Genomic DNA, 19,830 nt, shown 5'->3' on the forward strand with positions numbered 1-19,830 from the left:
CTTAAACATAAAATAGAAGCATTCTTTGCCATCTTAAAAATTATAAAAGGGCCATATAATGCAACTATTGGTTAACTGTAGTTTAAGTTCCCTTTTTCTGATACTAGAGTCACAACCTTTCTTGTTTTCACATGAATGAAGACAATATTTCTATAGTAGCTCTTGAAGGAAATAGTTGTCCTTGTTTAAGAGGTACACTTCTTTGAATAAACATTTTTATGTTGCTTTATTTGATTTTTCTACATGCAATAAAGACATGTTCACAGCACTGCAACCCCAACTTGTCCTCCTTTTCCCTTTGACAGAGTCTCCTATGTTTTTGGAATGTCAGCTGTACATTATGGATCACCATCAAGTGTAACAAACCATCATATTTCAAAATCAATGCATAACTGAATCACAACATACACTGTAGAAAGGAAATGTGGCTTAAAAATCATATCATAAAAGAAATTCACTTATTACTCATAAATAGTGGCTTAAACGCTGTGAGTGAAAATGTGGAAGCCTGAGACGCACTGTTTGCGAGCTTCACCAATGGAGGAGTGATCTTGAGACTGGCACAGCCTGCATCCAAGCTCCCTTTGCACTGTGAGGGTGTTTGGAAGCACAGATTGGCGTATCCAACATGTATATACCAGGATGTACTGGATGCTAAAATAATCGCCAAATACCCTGCAGGAAAAGCAAACCAGCTCTAAAGCATTCCCCCTGTTGGTCTTGAATATATTAGATCCCATCAAATAACAAGAGACGTTCAGCCTGGAACCTCTGGAAGAGAAGGAATTGTCATCATTTGTAAATGGCAATCATTCTGTTCTTTTGTTCAGTTAAGTTTAAACAAATTAGTCTATTATTGTGTGGCTCTGATGTCTGTTGAGAAAACAGTGCTAAATCAATCATTTTGAAAAACTTAATATGAACTAGAACCTCACCCCAATACTCAATGAAAATTAAAAACAGAGGAAATTTATTTTTCATAGTATTGTTGGGCTTTTCAATAGTTTTATTCGTTTTCCTATACGTTTTGCATTTATTCATAGTGCCATATTTCTGCTGCAGTTTTTTTAACTTAATATTAAATAGGCTCTAGGGTTTGTAAAACATTTCAGAATAAGAATATTACAATTCTGTGATGCAGTTTATCCATCTCAAAGCCAATGCTTCACTGCATTGTACCCACAATAAAGTAATGATATTTGGTAAGCACTTAACTTTTCTTAAATCAGGAATCTAATGGATTTGTACCAAAAAAAAATGTAAACGGCATTTAAATGAAGATGCATTCAGCAGTACTGAATTCTGTCCCATCTCCATTAGAACTGATCATTCTGATTGAAAGACACATTCTACTCAATATTTTCTTTTGCTAATGTTACCAGAAGACAGCTGGTGATGGCAGAAGGTTATTGAGCAAAGCACATGTACGTTCTTCTCAAAAGTGAAATATTTAATTAACAGGACGGAAGGAAGCAGAGCACAAAGGATTAGCAAGAAACATGAGCGTCCTGTCCTTCTGTCATGGCACAGTGTCTGGCAGGGTTTTGTAAGGGTTGAGGATTCCTTTTGGGTCTAGAATGGCTTTGATGTACCCCATGAGTAGAACCACCTCAGGAGGCTTGCTGAAGTGAATGTAGTTCTTCTTCTTCAAACCCAAGCCATGCTCAGCACTGATGCTCCCACGATGATTTGCAGTCCATTCGTAGATAAATGGCTCAATGGCAGACAACAAAGCAGCATCATAAAAGGGCGAAGTGATATTCAAGTGGAGGTTTCCATCCCCTGAGAGACAGTAAGGTGTCACATGAGAAGAACACTAGGCCATCAAAAACTGAATGTCCTTACCAGACAAAATGTAATATCGAAACAATTTCCTTATTTTACCAACAGGGTGCAGTTGACATGGTGGCTTCATCCATCATACATCTGTTAAAATTATTCCAAACTAATTCCATCTACTCTCACATATCACATATACTCTTCCATATCAAATTGTACTTTTTAAAATAAGCTATTCACTCAGTCATGTGAGATTGCATTACATGAATGTCTGTCCAGACAGGATAAAACTATTTAATGCCCCCAGTTAATCATGTGAGCTTGGCTGTATAGACTTGCTACACATCACATGCAATTTCACACTAAAGATAATGGACAAAAGGAAAAGAGCAACATCATTTTTAAGTGAAGCCAACTGCCGATTGTTTTTCTTAATCCCACGCTGCAGAAAGAAATTCCCTGGACGGCGGAGAGTGACGGTGAACATACTGTATATCTCATTATTCATACTCCTGTAATCAAATTAGAGAGTAATACTGCCGTAGTGGTTGTGCTTTCTGCAGTACAGGGACTTCTAATGCACTGCTGTTTCCAAAACTTTGGTACAATATGTTTGTATATAAAAATCAGTCCAGTATTGTTTTCTTCATTTTGCATTAGCAACATTTCACAAAGGTCTGACTTGAGTAGCTACAAGTACTTTACCCAGGTGTCCATAGCCAACAACATTCTTGGCCCTCGATCCTACGTGTTCTCGCATGTCCTCTACCAGCTGGTAGATCTTCTCCACAGGCAGTGAGATGTCGTATTTGTAAGTGTAGCCATCGTGTCTCAGGGCTTCTGTGATTCGTTCCCTGATAGCCCAGAGCGCCTGCAGAGTCAAACAGAGGGCTGCATCACTCCATCTGTGTGACAGATACGGCACGCTCAATTCAATCTTTTGAGGTGCCACATATTAATGAACGTCATTTCAAACAAACTAAATTCGCTAAATAAGAATAATCGTTCTTAAGTAAATGCTACCATTTTTATTAAAAGTGGTATAATTCTTTCACTCTAAGAGAGCCACAGAAATATGAAAAGGTTTAACAGGTAAACAAAAAGCTGTAGTTAAAATTACTTTTGAAGGAATAAGTTCTCTTCCAAGAGTATTGTTAGTCAACTAGATTTAGAATAAGACTGCAGTCAGAACACACCTGTATTTTTACTGATATCTTCTACTTTTAATTTTTTCTTCCACATTAGTATCTAGTAAGTTATTGTGTAGGAAGATTGTCCTCTGGCATAAATGAATTCAACGGAGAAGCAAGAACAAATTGTTTTCAGGAATTAAAATATATAAACAATCTTCTGTACAAACATGGAATATAGAGTGATTTGATATGCCACCTAACAACAATTTTTGCTCCATGGGGTTGCTTAAGAACATATATATTTAAACAGATGGTAAATGCTATGGAATCAAAGCCTAAATTGCTAATGTTACGAGAACTACATCTACACACAAGGTTACCAATAATATGATGTTTTCCCAACAGACAGATGGGTAGGATTACCTTGATTTTGATTTCTTCTGTAGCAACTGTCCCATCAGTCACCAGTGATGAGGTCATGACCTCCTCCAAGAAACTGTGCAGCTTCTCTTCATCATGGGCAGCATTGGAGCCCGCCGTCTCAATCACAATATAAAATGAACTCTCTGTGTAAGAAGGTGATGCTCCATTGAGGAATAACTCGAAAATGTCCACACTCTTCTGATACTACTAGTATCATGTCTCTACCAATCCGACATTGGAACTGTTATTATTATTTTATGTCCAAACAACAGAGGTGTCAAATATAATGACAATATTATGCAATATTAATTATACTCGGATCACTAGATTTGTTATTACCTTTAATGGGGTTGGTCAGTCTCAAGTGATCCTCCACCAGTTTCATACAGGCACTGTCCAAGAATTCAAAAGCAGAGAGGATCTCTCCCAGCATGCCCCTGCAGCACTGGAATATCTCCAGCAGCTGTTCAAAACTGGAGCAGCCTAAAATCATGAGGAAAGACTTTTAAATGGCAGTCTCAGAGCACAGAATTACAATATAAACAACATTTAAACAATATCCTGCAGAAATATCCTTTACTTGTTTTGGAATTTTAGCTTGTAGATGCCAGTAGTTAGCACTCTGTCCTCTGGACTAGAAATTTCAAATCCACATCTTTGGTGACAGAGGGCATTTTCCCCAGTGCTGGTATTAAAGACCAAGGCACCTTTTACAGAACAATGATGCAGGACTTGGACTCATGGTGAAATAACTATAGTATCCCAGCACCCTAACTTGGGCTAAAATAGTGTCATCCCATCACAGTTACCTTGAAAACAATTCATAATCTTAGAGGGAGTTCTCATGATCAGTTTGGAAACTGAATTTTTTTTTAAATGTATGCATCTGCTACATGCATAGCACATGAGGTTCACAACTGATGCAAGTCTATTCTAGAAGCACAGAGCTCAAGGTGGGACTGCAGGATGTCCATCGTAAGGGAGACATCAATTAAACTAACCAGCATATCTTTAAAAGGTGTATATAAACCAGAACTCTAGTTTGGAAATATGAAGGACAGCTGTATGAAATATGAACCACATCACTGTATCCATTATAGAACAGAAAATGTGGAAAACCTATCATTATCACAGGTATAGAGGTCCAGTAGAAAACTTTGAAATAACCAGAGCCACTACATACCTCTGGGAAAAAAACATTTGAATGTTTTACCATCTAAAATTGATTTGCTACTGTTGTAGTAATTAGAAAATATTTTTTTCTTGCACACACCTTTTCTTAAGATGGATTTTAGACTGACTCCAATAGGCTTGCAGTGATCAAAGAAAAAATGAACACTCAGCCTAACACTCATCAGATAAGAATACACACATAAGCAATGATGTCTGGAGCTTCGGAGTATCAGTGTTCTGTTGGTAAGGGAGTTCGCAATGTACATGCTCGTCTTACTGGACATTAAACACCATTAACAGCGCACCCAGAAAGGCCAGGTTGACCGCTTTTGGTTTGCGTGGACACAGGATGGAGACAGCCGTGATAACCCCCAAAGTGCCCTCTGACCCGATGAACAGCTGTTTGAGGTCGTAGCCCGTGTTGTCTTTTCTCAAACCTGTCAGACAGTTCAGGACCTTCCCATTGGCCAGCACCTGCACAGAACAAAGCGTTGTGTGAGGGGCACATACCAGGCCTGAGAGAAGTCTGAATTCTCAACCCTGACTTCTCTTAAACTTGTCTTTTAGAAAATACCTTAACCAAATTCGGAATTGCAAATTATTTTGGGACTCATTTACAAGGTTTACTCTTGTAACAACACAATGAGAATGAGGACCAACAGATTCCTCCCAAGAGCCCAGCTGCTGGATCCATTTTTCTCTGGCAAGCTCAACAGCGTCTGAACGGAGACTTGGTGGGACGTCTCTCACTGACGTCACTACAAAGTCTGAAGGGGTTTGATAAATCACAGGAGCCAGTGATTAGCCAAATACGGGGAAGACCCTGGTTGACAAATGCCCATTCAATCTCAGGTACGCGCCATACTATTAGGCTGAGGAGGTTGTATGTATTGGGGAAAATGTCAAGATATTGTCATTCTGGCGATATCTTAGCCATACTGAATTCCCCAAAATTTGGCAGATTGGTATAAAAGGTGCAGCAAATACCCATTTATGCGCTGGTGACCATCCGACTTGTACAAACAAATTAGGGACAATGTTGACATCCCGTACACCCCACTGGAACACCGGGGTAACTCACCACCTCCATCCCCAGCACCGTGCCTCGCAGGGAGCCATACCGCAGCAGTCTGAGCCCCCCGGCATTAGTGGCCACGTTGCCCCCAATGTGGCAGCTGCCCTTTGCACCAAGGTCCAGGGGCATGATGAAATCCCTCTCCTCCACAAAGCTGGAGAGGTTCTCCAGCACGCAGCCAGCCTGGCAAGTGAGGGTGCCTGGACAGCGAGGAGTGGGCTTTGGTTTAAGATGAGCAACTATAAGCTGGCGCTTGAGCTCATAGAGTCTTCAAATCTGTACAATTCAAGCTCACGGATTCGCTGATCTTTAATACACATTGGAAAAATGAATATACGGTATTCATTTACTTCTGATGTGTTGAGAGGTGTTATAAATTTGTCATGAAAGTACACAGGGATAACAAATTTTCCACTCTTTATCCCGAGAAGATTTTTCAGACGTTATTTAATGAAACAGTGGTTACCACGTACACGAACACAGAACAGTGACAACTCCTTGTTTGATGCGTTATAGATATCACTAACTTGACTGTTTGACCAGCTGTATAGTATGGAACTAACCAGACACGCTGTCAAAGCTCAGGACCTGGTTCATGAGGGCTGTGGAAAGGATGATCTCGTCAAACACGGGCACACTGCCTCCCACCAACCCTGTGTTACCACCCTGGGGTGTCACTGCCAGCTTGCGCTCATTGCAATACCTGAAGGACCAAAGGTGCCCGTCACTGTGCAATCAGAATCACATAGGTAAATCTGTCGGGCAACAAACCTTTCAGCAGCCATGCTTTTCATATGCAATCAGCTTCACTGTCAGATGACGATTTACCATTATGCTTAGATATCTGCTTTTTCTAAAAGAGATTTAATGTTTTAACATGGCGTGGACACATAGTTCCTATATTTCTCTTTAGTCAACAAAATTATTTTGGCAAACAAAACAGATGTAATTTTATTATCTGTGCCCTGCTATTTTTTCACTTCACTTTCACTCAGTTTTGTGTATTAACAACTTCAGGTAAGCATAATAAAGCAAAACATATAGAAAAAGAAAAGACTATAATGAGAAAGCCACTTCTGCCTGTAGACAACCTCACTGTGAGGACTCTTGCAGAACATACCTGAGAATATGAGAGACTTCTTCTGTTGTTCGAGGTCTCAGGAGCAGCTCACTGGAGCCTAGAGGCAAAAGAAATACATTCAGCTTCCCCGCTCTCTCTCACTGCAGTACACCTGCATTCATACAACACCTAAACACCGCTGGGAGGAGATGCAGAAATTCTCCACTGGAAAAAAAAAAGGTTTTTATATCGAATGCTCTTGTACAACCAGAGCAACTGCATCTGCACATCGCTAGCTGTGCGTGCACCACAGTGGAGCCGCAGAAAAGAAAATGCTGTCTCTTTTCAATCAGAATGTCAACAATCTAAATCTCATTGCATCACTGTTGCTTGGAGTTGACACATGCCTGATGTTAAACCAATCGTCTGCAACCCGAACACGTTTTAAAGTGACGAACGAAGACCCCGCCTCACCTCGTACGGACTGGAGCCAGTCCACGTTGCTCGACTCCAGCACTTCAGGGTCTGTGATGGCCCTCCCTGGCAGCAGCTGCTCAAAAAAGGCCAGGTCCTCCCGGGAGATGGTGGCAAAGGGGAGCCTTTTTGGCGCAGAGGCCTGCGTGGCTCCGCCTGTCCCCCCGTGGGCCTGTGTGGAGTAGAACCGGCGCTCTGGGCTCCCGCCGCAGACTGGGAGCCCTCTCCCCCTGCAGAGGATCGAGGACACTGGACCCCGATAGAGCGCCCGGCGTGCCCTCACTTTCAGGGCCACTCTGCGAAGACCGTGGAATAGAGCCGCCATTGGGGACCCTGCGGGGACACAGCAGCACAGCCAGGTTAAAAGCCATGCCGAGACCTCTCCCCCACACACTAGAAAATTAAGTCAGAAGAGCCTTTATTTTCTAACCCCTTCGTCCAATTCAGGGCTGCGGGGAAGCCAGAGCCTTACCCAGCAAACGAGGGGCACAAGGCAGGGTACACGCTGGACAGGACAGCAGTCCACTGCAGGGCACACACAGACACACACTCACACCAGGTTTGATTTTCCCAGAAGCCCATTAACCTACCAGACCAGTATGTCTTTGGACTGTGGGAGGAAAGCAGGGCACCTCGCAAAACCCCTGTGAACCTGCAGATAGCACCCCAAGTCTGGAAATGAACGCGGGGCCCCAGTAATGCATGGCAGCAAAGTTAACCACTGTCCCTTCCTCGGTTTCTGTTGTGTCATCTTTATTATAGGGTCACAAAACTTGTTAATGGGGGGGCTGTACTTCATCTGATCCATTTCTGCACTCCAGTTTATTGCCGGGGAAACAGATCCATTTCAAAGTTCACACAAACCCCAAAGAGTATTTTTGGTATCAGACAAGCCAAGAGTGGAATGACTAAGATTTTAATTTAAGATTTTATATTAACATCACTTTGATTATAAAAGGTACCACCGCCATTGGATTAACCAAGCTGTTGAAAGACCCAGCATTCAACAATTACAGATTAACTGGACATTCCGTTTCCTTTCCAACTTCAAAAAAACATGCAGACTAGAGTTTGTGATCCCTGTTCGGTAGCTGTTGGATAAACTAAACATAGATTTTACTGGCTATGGGGCCGAAGACAAATAAATCCAGATAAGTTACCTTGTCCTTTTTTATATTAATTATGTTAAGCCTTACCATCACAGTGGTGTAACAAATCACAACACCATCTTATCTATTGAGCCGCTATATGATATTTTTATAAAATTGAATCTTTGCACATTTTCATTTTTCCAAGGGAATGGAAAAAAAGTTTAAGATTTACGGAGCTACCGAGTATCGGTACCTGGATTTAAAGGGTGCTATCCACACACAGACTACAAGCAAGGGCTCTTAAGCAAGAGCATTATACTTTGTTTTGATATGTCTGTGTTTTTAAAAAACATCCCGAATATCCACAAATCCGTCACAGCTCACTCAAAATGACCAGTCCTTGGGTTCACATTGCTCCGTTAATCCGTAGGGGTCATACCACACTGAAGGAAGCGTGTCGCTGAAGCACTCTATCCAGGAAATGGTCACAGAGATAGATACAGTACCTGTTTGTGCAGAGCGACACTCAAAACATCCAGCCAGCTGCAATACGCTTCAGTACACCGCGAATTTCAACGCCGAGTCCGTAGGACAATTTCCTGTTTATGAATATTACGAGCACACCGGGCCCCCGTTTTGCCCAATCAGGTCTGCCCATCCGCCTCTGCTCCTCTGGGGCCTATCAGAGCAAAGGAAGTAATGAATATTTAATTAGGGCAGCGAACTGTACGCCTCACGCGGGCTGGATTAAAAAAAATACATGTTTATGCTCCGGGAAACTGAAAAGATGGCGACGGCAATGTATCTAGAGCACTACCTGGATAGTAAGTAGCTAAATACCGACACGCGAGCGGTCTCATGCTTACGGGGTATTGTAGTCTTGTAGCATTATTGTTGTTTTGTTTGAGGACGATAACCGAGCCATACGCAATCGGAAGAAATCGCTCGACAGGAGACCCGCAAAAGAGCTTGCACCCTCAAGTTGGTAGTTAAATGACGTTCCCTTGGACATGTCGTGAGTGAAACTCTGCGGGAGTAACCTCCGGGAAAAACATCAGAGGTCTTGATTTAATCGTGTGTGATCGGGGAGTGTTCCGTTTTACACAGCCGTGTATTTACGCGGGTGAACAGGAAGCCCTTAGTGCACAGCGGAAGTTGGTAATTAAGTTTTTTTGAAGTCTTCGTCACGTTAACAGGGGAATTAGCTTTCCCCCCCCAAGTCCCCGGATATTGAGAAAGTATATGTCGCATTCTCTTAGGCTGCTGTTCAAATCCCGTGTTGGTGTAGGATACTGGAATAAATAACCCGCTTCTATAAGGCAGAGCGGGATGTTTGATTTAAAAGTGCGTCACACGGACCGGGCTCTCTCCAGCCGTGGCCACTGGTTAGAAAAGTCACAGCGGGAAGCACTTGTTCTCTGCCAGGGTTTTGATAGGTTGCGCGTCGTGATGAAACCCGCCAAAGACGTATGTTTCAAAATGTGCAGTCTGCATGTATTCCCTCAGTCGTCGTATTTAAGAAGCCAGGCGAGCTGTGCTGTTGTGCGGATTCGGGATGCAAAATATCAACTCCAAAGCGTGCGTTTCCAGCCGCGTAAAACATGGCAGGATGACAGGAGCATAAAAAGGGCAAACATTGAAGGGAAATGCCCAGTGTTTGTGTTTGCTCAAGAACAAATACATTATCCCCCAGAAAGCTTGAAATCTCTTTCACGCCCCGTTTCCCGTTAGACTAAATAAGCCTTTGCTTCCAGCCATTGTCCTCTTGTGTATCCTAGGTATTGAAAACCTGCCCTGCGAGCTACAGAGGAACTTCACCCTGATGCGAGAGTTAGACAATAGGACAGAAGGTATGTAAAATGTATCGCTAACCTTCTGACATCATAGCAGTGCCGTAATCCTGTATGGCAGGAGGCTTGTTAAAGCACAGTAACTCCCATGCAAACATAGGAACATGTACAGTATTTGTAGATAATGTTTGAGTACGTTATTAATATAAATAAAGTACTAAGTGAAATTTACTTTTATTTAAAATATATTTGAGATTACCGAAGTACTAAAGATAGTTAAACTTGTAAACAAAATGTTGTTTTTTGTGTTTTTTATTAATATTTCTGGATGTCCTGAATTGTCTTTAGTGGGAATAAAATATGTTTTATATAGTGAAACTTCATGCACATGTGTGTTTAAATGGTGACATTTGTGTCTTTCAGTTAACACCAATATTGGTTGTGTTTATAATTTGTTACAACATGCAAAAATCAGTGATTTTTAACAATTGTGGTGTAAAGATTCTTACAGCATTTATGGTATTAGTAATATTTGGAATATCCTTACATAACGTAAGCTGTTTCCTTCAGTTGTGTTTTCTCGTATTACTTCAGAAAAGAAGGCAGAAATAGACCAGCTGGCTGCAGAATATATTGCAAATGTGAGGAACCTGGCTTCAGAGCAGAGAGTGGAGCACTTACAGAAGATTCATTCAGCCTATAACAAATGCAAAGAATACAGTGATGACAAGGTTCAGCTTGCCATGCAGACATACGAAATGGTTTGTATTTCTGTTTTCTTTTTATAAAATTGTATTCAGCCATTGGCACTGTTACAAAAGTAAAAAAAAAAGGTTCTGACCAGATCCTTTGGTCATCAGTAGCTGTACCACCTTGAAACCTCGTCCTGTAAAATCACAGATGAAACAAAATGCTGGGTCTGGTCAGCATAGGATTGGGCAAACTCTTAAGAGTTAAATAACAGACTGCTATTGGAAATGGTATTGGTAGAGCAGTTCAACCTTTCTGGAATATATTGTGTGTCCCGAGTTTAGCTAAAATAAAGTGTAGTAGAAACATGTTTTGTCTCACCAGGTGGATAAGCACATTCGGAGGCTGGATGCAGACCTTGCACGCTTTGAGGCAGATCTGAAGGAGAAGCTGGAAGTGAGCGGCTATGAGAGTCCTGATGGAAGAGGCCTAAAGAGTAAGGAGGGGGGATGTTTTTTGGTCTACTCTTGTCTTAGAATTTTTACCACCCAATGGACTTTAAAATGCAGTGCAACCTAACTCATATTTGCATTTGTGCAGAGGGCAGGAGTCAAAAGGACAAGAGGGGGTCGAGGGGGAGAGGTAGGAAGGGATCTGATGATGACTCCCCCAAGAAGAAAAAAATGAAGAACAGGTATGTAGTTGTGGAGTTTGGAACAAGAGGTTGTGTTCTGAGGGGTTTGTACAGAGAAGCCATTTGGAAGTTTTGCAGTATGTTTCGGAGTAATTTTTGATGTTACAAATGAAGAAAGTAAACAAAAATACTTTTGTGCTAAGTAATGTCATAAATTACTGCATTCCTAGCACTAGTTTTGAAAAAAGGTGGCTGTGAAAATTATGAGGTATATCACCCTATAACTTGACACTGAAGCTAGGTAAGTGTGAGCCTGGATGGGAGACCTCCTGGGAAAGCTAAGGTTGTTGCTGGAAGAGGTACTAGTAGGACCAGAAGGGAGTGTTCATCCTGCAGTCTGTGGGTCCTAACGCTCCAGTATAGTGACGGGGACGCTATATGGGTAAAAAGGTATCCTCCTTCAAATGAGATATAAAACTGAGGTCCTGACTTTCTGTGGTCATTAAAAATCCCAGGGCATTTCTCGAAAAGAGTAGGGCTGTTACCTCGATGTCTTGGACAAATCTCACCCTGGCCATTAGCAGCCATGGCCTCCTTATAATCCCCATCTATCAGTTGGCTTCAACACTCTGTGTAAGTTCTTTTCTTTCAGAATGACTCTTTAGTTAGATTTGTTTTTCTCATGTTTGTATCTTCACAGCCCAGACTACAATGATTCTATTCTAGCTGTGCATCCTTCTGACGTCTTGGATATGCCTGTTGATCCCAATGAGCCTACTTACTGTCTGTGTCACCAAGTGTCATATGGAGAAATGATTGGATGTGATAACCCGGATGTAAGGATGTTTTTTACATGCAACATTTAATAGATTACATCAACAAAATCTTTATTCAATTAGTACTAAATTATTGACTTTTAAAAAATAAAATGCTTTTTTTTTTTCCTCTTATCAGTGTCCAATAGAGTGGTTTCACTTTGCTTGTGTTGATCTTACTACAAAGCCAAAAGGGAAGTGGTATGTACAAATGTATTGTTTAAACTTTATCCTCATTAGCAGTAATGATATAATGATTTTTTCTTTTGTGCTTTAGATGTAAAGTTTTGTTAATGACTTGTTTTTTCTTGTTAATTTCAGGTATTGTCCTCGCTGTATCCAGGACAGAAAGAAAAAATGAGAATTGGATTACCTTTTGAGAAAGATTATATTTTGTTTATATAGTATAATTTATATACATATTTTCCCTTTCCTTGACCATATTTTTCATAGGATCAGTCATAACATCAAGGTCTTTTTAAATCCCTTGTTAGTGACTTGAAGTATGCATCAGACCTTGTCCATTGGACCATATAAAACCCTAAATGACACCTCAGACTAAAACTGATTAAGACACAAGAACCCAATATTTGTAAGGACAGGCATTAGCTTAAGATTGAAGCGATCAAAGGTCTGTGTTTCAGTGTTTTGGATGTTTCCACTGACCTACCTCACAGGTGAAGAATACCATAGTTTTTTTTAGCCCTGCCGAAATTCAGCAGGTAGAAAATTGTTCAAATCCAGCTTGAGCCAAAAATAAAATGGATTTTAGTGATTCCATCCACAGAGCAACTAGCTTGATCTTGATCTTCTGTTTTTTTATTCGTGCACAAGCTCTGTAGTAAAAAAAAAAGTTTTTTTTCCTAGTCTTCATATGAGTGGTTCCAGGATACTGAATTAATTTACTTCCGTTACAGTTCTATAATGGTAACTGTTGAAACTGTAAAATCTTTTGGAGAGATTTGACTAATTTTTGGCATGTCAACATCTAGTCATATTTGCACTTTTGGTAAAAGCCCTCCTGCGCATTCTTCAGCACCCTTACTGAAGTTCAATATTTCTGGACATGAGCAATTGCGTTTTAATGCTCAAATTATTGATGGAAAGTGCATATTGTCACCTTTAAAAGTTGTAGTGAGTAATTGTTGAGCTTTTATATAACCATTGCCAACGTAACTAAAGCAAACAATTGGTAGGTACTGTAAGGATTTTCAGAGTGGGCTTTTTTTAAAGAACTGCTACGAGTTTATAATTAACCCTTGTTAACGGAATACTGGGTTAAGTTTTAGATTTGTTTTTAATATCAGACATACAGTAGGGTACCTCCTTTTATTATACAGATTTTAAAATTAACTTCTTCCAAAAAAGTAATTGTCTTTTTTAAGATGAACCATTCCTAGCTCATGTAAATATAGGTTATAGAAAGCACCCAGTTTAAAAATCTGACTAAGCTTATTGTTAAATAATTAGTTGAGATTAGAGCAGATACAAGATCCGTTTATTTACGAGCACAGGCCTTGATCCACGATGATCTGCAATTAAGAGTTGTACTGTATATAATGGCATATTGTAAAATTGTAGATGGAAGAGTACTGTAGAAAGTCTTATAATGAATAACATGCACTGAATCCATGCCAAAAATAAGAAAAATCTGCTGCTTGAACTATTAACTGAAACTCATTCTATATAATCTTAAATGAATGTAGAGATGGATTTGTTTTTTAAGAACTGTGAATCTTACTTTAAAAAAGTAAGGGATGCTGTACAGTTTGTCTTGTTTGAAGAGGTGGCACAATATTTATATAAATGTGTAACTACAGTGTTTTAATTGTTGTAAACAAAAATAAACAGTCATCATAGAATAATATTCCAGTCTGTAGTATGTGCTGCTAGATTATGACATTGGTTCTTTCAGGACCAGTTGGGCTGGTTTCACAGATGCTGATCATACTTGGTCATTCAAAATTTGTGCTCAACAGGCTGTGTAAAAGAAGTCCTCTATGTCCTCTTAAGTTTAAAGTTATTTTAGACAGGCAAGTGTAAGATGTTACCCAAGTCCTGTAATGAACAGTTACGAACCATGTCTACATCAAGACAAGGAAATCAAGATTTATATATGGAGTACATCCATTACTTAAGTTAGCCTTTGTAGCAGGCATCAATATGTCAAACCATATAGATTTTAAAACAAACATTTCTAGGAGGACAAAACTATGATCATTATTGATGTCCAAAACCAAATTAGTATTAAAATGCTTGTAAACCTTTTCAGAATTATTTTGAAACCTGTAAATGGTATTATCCATATAAAGGGCACATTCAGAAATTTATCAGAACTACAATCGGGGATGGATTGAAACACTTTAAAATGGCCTTTATACATTATATTTACTGTTCATAATCTGTTTTAATATTATGCCTGCCAAACCTTTCAGTGCAGTGTTTTGTTAAACTTCAGTAATTTGGCATTTTTCTTCTATGTAAATTTGACCAATCCATATTCAATGTACTGTACATTACTTTTTGGGGGAAAAGGTTATAGCTGGTAAGGTGGTACCAGTAATTTAATTTTAAAAATGTATGTAGTTTGAATTTAATAATGTGTACAAGAAAACCCAGCATTTTAATTAAGTAGTGAATAATCAATTTTATTTGGCAGGATGTTCAGTGAATATATAAATAATAATACATGATGTAATTAATTTATTTTGTAGTCATACAAACTAGAAAAAATTAATTGATGACTGCTGTGAGAATTAGGCCATGTAAAACTTAAAGAATCTTTGTAACCTAAATACCATTATTAAGAAAAGAGAAAAGATGGGTGGGATTCAGAGGCCTCTTTATAAGTTGAATCCATTTTCCCCAGATATTTAAAACTAAAAAATTGATCTGCCCAAAAAGCAGCCTTGATAAAGACATGGAGCATACTGGAGCATGTCCTGTGAGTGTCATAGTTAAAAGTATAAAAGTTTATAACAAAGTGGCTAACATTCTCATAAAAGAAAATCTGTAACATTTGTGAAGTACTTTGGGTTAGTGTAAATGATGGAAGATGTTGCATAAATATCTATTTCCACAGACCACTTGTGCTCAAGTAAAATACAAATAAAATCAAAGAAATGTATCCCACGGTTTAACTTAATGTTGTGCTTTGCTCCAAAGAGTAAGTCTGTATTCTCTTTGTACTATAGAGATCGACACTTCTTTTATATAGAAAATTGTATTTTTTATTGTTATACCTAGACAATGTTATATTGTACAAATAAAGTATTTTTGGGGAATACAAACGTGATTAATTTTATTTGAGATATAAGGCTGCATATTTCTAATTAAAAATAGCTAGATTTTCAAAATGTTAATCCATCTGGTACCCTTGTGGCACTCCCTACTACAGGACACATTCTAATAACATGCAGAATGTATTTGGGGATCCTTCTACACCTATTAGAATTTTGCATTGCACATGACAACTGTATAATTACAGACATCTTTTGAGAGAACAGTCATAGCAGCTATAAAGTCCTAAAAGGAAAGTGAAAGCTATTTTAAGATAAACTATCCTTAAATTAACAGCATCTTCTCATTTTCATCCCAATACAATCTGGCTGGTTCTTGCCTTCCTCAATACCTTGTCCCTTATCTCATGTTACACTTTGGGTTTTTTTTCCCCTCAGCAAGTATTTGATCACTTGTTAGCCTTCTCACACGGGCTTTGCAAATTTAGACATATTAACTCTTCATTAATACGCCCAGTGTTACAAGAAAACTGTTAATCAAAGACGAGCAACATGTTTGTTTTGTACAGAACTTTTTGAACTTCACAAGACTATTGCATTTTATATCCTATGGCACAATATGTTTTGGTTTATGTACATAATGGAGTTCATAATCTTAAAAATGAATTAGAGATGTGAAAATGTTCTGACCAGCAAAACACAGTATTTCCTTAGGTCTGTCCACTATATCAGCCAAATCTGAAATGCCATGTAGCAGTGCTATCCACCAGTCTCTCAGTCCCACTCTTAGGGCTAAAACCCTCCATCCGATTCCTCTTCATCCCAGCTGCACGTCTCCAGGCGCTCATCCTGTGGGAAATCCACCTGCACGTCGTACACGAAGTCTGGGTCATCCTTCTTTTTGCGGTTCTGTTCAAAGAGCTGATCCATCCGGGCCTTCTTCCTGGACAGTTCCTCGTCGCCAAGCTTATTCAGGTCTTCGTTGGGGTCCAGGCGCAGCGAGGCTAGGCTCTGCTCCAGAGTGCGGCCCAGCAATCGGTCTCGCAGGATCATATGAAGCCTCTCCATCTGCCTCATGGACACGTCCTGCAGGTAGGCGCTATGCCGCACGTTGTTTTTCAGCCGCTCTGCCGCCTTGCTGCAATCTGCCGGAAGGACACAGGCATGAAAAGTGCAATAAGACTCTCAGGGCTGGAATGTTGGAAGCAGCCAGAGTTGAAATATTCATGGGATTATTATTATTTTATTTTTTTTTGCCCTCGAAAAATATAGCACAGAGCCTGAAACACGCTTACATAGGCTGGAGACAAAAGGATGCCTACATTTTCATCAGAGTGAAGAGACGAACATTTTGCTCAGAGCGTAGTTAGTTCGCTTCACTCTTGTGATCCTCTTCTCCTCTCTAACATTAACGGATTTACAAGCTCGTCAGAGAAGCAAATATCACCAAATGCATGCACACCAATGATTTCTACTGTCACACAATCAGTCCAAAGTAAGGAAGTCATGTACCTCTTTCAGTTAAACAGAACGAAATATGCATATTTTGCCTGACATTTAAATATTTTAGTACTTACAACCACGATCCATGATGCATATATGAAATGTGAAATGAAAAGGCACCAATATTGCCAAACTAAAACACGTATTAATGTCATATGCTGGGGGTTATATGAAGACATGCTTTTTCTTTCCGGACCAAGTACGAACTTCTCCTTGCAGCGAAGTCCAGGAGCGTTTTCCCTGAACGTGTTTTCACCTGAGAACTTCGAGAAGCTCCGCACGGGCATGATCCGCTTCCGCGCTTTCTGCGATACTGTGTCTTCATAAATCAGCACGATGGCTGGGGGGCTGAACCGGACCCCGCACTTCTTGGCCGTGTACGTCATTTTCAGGAGTTTCTCGTCATTCGTGATCTGGAGTCAAGCAGATCGATATGTCACGGCTGGGAAATCCCCTGCCTTCTGGACCGATCAAAATCAGAATTCCCGTGGAAATAAAGAAAGGAAAAAATAAAAAAAACTGTTACTCTGAAGGTAACTGTACCGTATAATATACTATAACAGTAAGTATAAAATAATACATTGTAGTATAATGTGTAATAAAGTCCGCTTGGAGGCGCTAACAACCTGTACGGTAGCCTGAATTGATATACGTTAACGTTTTGGTACGTTTTTTTAAGATAAAATAATATAAAAATTAGGAAACAAAATAACGGTGTTATGTGTCTTTACACGTACATATTAAATATACATTTTATTTCGGATTTCTTTGGCTGATGAGTTTGCTGACAGCAACCGCATTCCCCGAGAGTTTTAGGTCTACATTTACAAGTTAACATAACAAACACCACTGCTACTTGATAGGAGTATTAATATTAATAGCAATAATAACGTAAAACTTTAACGATGCTAGTTTACAAAGCACTCGCTTTTAAACTGATACTCTTTGACGCTTGATCAAATACTACAATTTCCACTGAATAATGTTCCCAAGAAAAGAAAAAGAGCCGCGGATAGAAAGCTAAAATTTATATTAATAATATATTTGTTTACAAACCTTTTCGAGCTCCCGACAGTACCTTTCTCCGCAGAAACGCGTCTCTCAGCTGATCACGTTGCTATGATAAGAAGGACCTTTTTTTTGAGGACCTGAGCTGCCTACTATGCACCAGTTTATTATGACGTAACAATCCGTGTTGTTTTTACATCACAGGCATAATCAATACGTAGCCGTGTTTCAGAGGAAATCACCGATAATTTGTAAGCTGCTTCACCTTTGTTTACCTGCAATGATCGTGTACGATACAATCAGGCATTTTAAACGTCACCATACCGGTTGAGGTTTTGGGTGGGCTCACAACTCCTTGGCTGCGTTGACTGCACGCATTGTTAAGGGAGTCTGCACAGATACTGCAGCAAATCTGTCCAAATACGACTGTCTGCATCACATCAGTCAGGGCCAAACGTCATCAGGCCACGCATCCACAAGCTGAAGTACTGTATCTGCATCACTGCGCAGCTGCTCAAGTTTTTATTTAACTATCAGAAATACAAAAAAGGAGACAAAATATTCAAACAGATACAGATATAGACACACTTAACAGCCAGAGGAATTTACAATTATAAAAGCTAAAATTAATTTTTAATTAATTAATTCCCATTGTATGTCTTGCCTTTTGATTATTCAAATGTCTAATAGAATTGTACTGCGCTGTTCTTTTTTTAATTTTTATTAAACGTATAGAATTTACAGATACAAATACAACAAGAGGATCAGAATCATGTAAAAGAGAAAAAAAACGCAGCAGAAAAAAGCATTTAACTACCAGAGGTAATTAAGTAATTATGTGATCAAATTTTATATTTTACATGTATCATGTTTTCCTTGCTTTAATATTTCTCAATTATTTATAGAATTTAGTTTCAACATGCATGCGTTTCCTGTAAAAAATAAGTACTGTGCTGTTCAACCCATATGAACAGCGCTGTCTGACAAACGTGTGTTGGTGTATATAATCCTCATTGCAACTGCTAGCGCCACCTAGCTAGGAGTTCTGAAACGCCAACGAGTAACGCAAATAATATCTGTATGAAATCCGTGCAATGGCAAATTTATTTCCACGGCTGGAACACCGTTATAAATAGGTTTACAAGGACACAATCACGTACGTTGCTGTCAAGTTTTTGTTTCCGGGTTTAATGTAGACACGTAATCTATGCAAAATACATTGTAAAGCGGTGTAACAGTGTCAGCTGTACTCAGCTGTTTATCCCTTAAGGGTTGTTAAACGTAATAAGCACAAAATGCCTACGAATAACAAAATAATTACATCTGCTAATAAAACAGAGGAATTCTTAGTTCGGAAGGTTAAATAAATATATTTAAACCAATATAAAAAATTCGTTCTACCTTACATATTTTAGTGTACAACGAATGTAAAGAGTTGGTCTATTACTCCAAAAAAGTCATTTCTTTAGATTAAAAATCAGATAAAACTTTTTTTCCCATAAAGTTTCTTCAAATTTATTTATTGTGCAATATACTTTGTCACAACCTGAGTTTTCCCAAAAATATTTCAAAGAAAATTGATTAGTTTTCTTAGTGAGCTGTTCACTGTGTAAACATTATACCACTACAGGAATCCAAGGTGTAAACTATTTGAAAGTTATACACTAGTGTGTAAAAATTAAAAGTATTTTTTAAAAGGGAAATATTTGTTAATTCTGTTATGTAGCATTCACTCCAGAACCCCTCTCTATTCTTCCTTGTTATGAACAAGTGAGACAAGTCTCACTTCTGAGGCAATCGTGTTTATCATATCAAAAGTGTTTTGAAAAAGAACACACAGAAAATGATTGTGCGGTACCGTGACATCCAGGCCCCTGTAGGTTTCTGAAAAAATAAATTCAGATAGGAGGTTAAAACCACTCATTCTGAACCTGACTTAGGAC

General features: G+C 39.3%; 3 protein-coding genes across 10 annotated transcripts; 1 reads left to right on the forward strand and 2 right to left on the reverse strand.

Annotated features, from left to right (window-relative positions):
• Nucleotides 1-328: 328 nt before the first annotated feature.
• Nucleotides 329-9,188, reverse strand: d2hgdh (D-2-hydroxyglutarate dehydrogenase). Of its 5 annotated transcripts, none has more exons than XM_088912446.1 (11): nucleotides 9,075-9,188; nucleotides 7,118-7,450; nucleotides 6,704-6,761; nucleotides 6,147-6,286; nucleotides 5,590-5,783; nucleotides 4,814-4,982; nucleotides 3,675-3,818; nucleotides 3,336-3,478; nucleotides 2,485-2,650; nucleotides 1,593-1,782; nucleotides 329-771 (listed from the first exon to the last, which is right to left on the reverse strand). In XM_088912446.1, exons 2-11 carry the CDS (start codon nucleotides 7,440-7,442, stop codon nucleotides 480-482), a joined length of 1,821 nt encoding a protein of 606 aa, XP_088768572.1. In that variant the 5' UTR covers nucleotides 7,443-7,450; nucleotides 9,075-9,188; the 3' UTR covers nucleotides 329-479. The 5 variants fall into 5 exon arrangements, with proteins under 5 accessions (XP_088768572.1, XP_088768568.1, XP_088768569.1 ...); XM_088912442.1 differs by lacking the exon at nucleotides 9,075-9,188 and adding an exon at nucleotides 8,715-8,836; XM_088912443.1 differs by lacking the exon at nucleotides 9,075-9,188 and adding an exon at nucleotides 8,462-8,668.
• ing5a (inhibitor of growth family, member 5a) lies at nucleotides 8,942-15,427 on the forward strand. 2 transcript variants are annotated; one of them, XM_088912452.1, is made up of 8 exons: nucleotides 8,942-9,032; nucleotides 9,987-10,058; nucleotides 10,593-10,759; nucleotides 11,052-11,184; nucleotides 11,289-11,382; nucleotides 12,023-12,158; nucleotides 12,277-12,338; nucleotides 12,459-15,427. In XM_088912452.1, the coding sequence occupies exons 1-8, from the start codon at nucleotides 8,969-8,971 to the stop codon at nucleotides 12,496-12,498; spliced, it is 768 nt and encodes a 255-aa protein (XP_088768578.1). In that variant the 5' UTR covers nucleotides 8,942-8,968; the 3' UTR covers nucleotides 12,499-15,427. The 2 variants fall into 2 exon arrangements, with proteins under 2 accessions (XP_088768578.1, XP_088768579.1); XM_088912453.1 differs by having other exon boundaries at nucleotides 11,073-11,184.
• cep19 (centrosomal protein 19) lies at nucleotides 15,345-18,293 on the reverse strand. Of its 3 annotated transcripts, none has more exons than XM_088912455.1 (3): nucleotides 17,936-18,293; nucleotides 17,136-17,292; nucleotides 15,345-16,521 (listed from the first exon to the last, which is right to left on the reverse strand). In XM_088912455.1, exons 2-3 carry the CDS (start codon nucleotides 17,263-17,265, stop codon nucleotides 16,169-16,171), a joined length of 483 nt encoding a protein of 160 aa, XP_088768581.1. In that variant the 5' UTR covers nucleotides 17,266-17,292; nucleotides 17,936-18,293; the 3' UTR covers nucleotides 15,345-16,168. The 3 variants fall into 3 exon arrangements, with proteins under 3 accessions (XP_088768581.1, XP_088768580.1, XP_088768582.1); XM_088912454.1 differs by having other exon boundaries at nucleotides 17,136-17,340; nucleotides 17,936-17,992; XM_088912456.1 differs by having other exon boundaries at nucleotides 17,136-17,337; nucleotides 17,936-17,984.
• Nucleotides 18,294-19,830: the final 1,537 nt, after the last annotated feature.

Source organism: Atractosteus spatula, chromosome 4 (genome assembly GCF_055471065.1).
Source record: "Atractosteus spatula isolate fAtrSpa1 chromosome 4, fAtrSpa1.hap1, whole genome shotgun sequence".
In the NCBI taxonomy this organism is placed as follows: Eukaryota; Metazoa; Chordata; class Actinopteri; order Semionotiformes; family Lepisosteidae; genus Atractosteus; species Atractosteus spatula.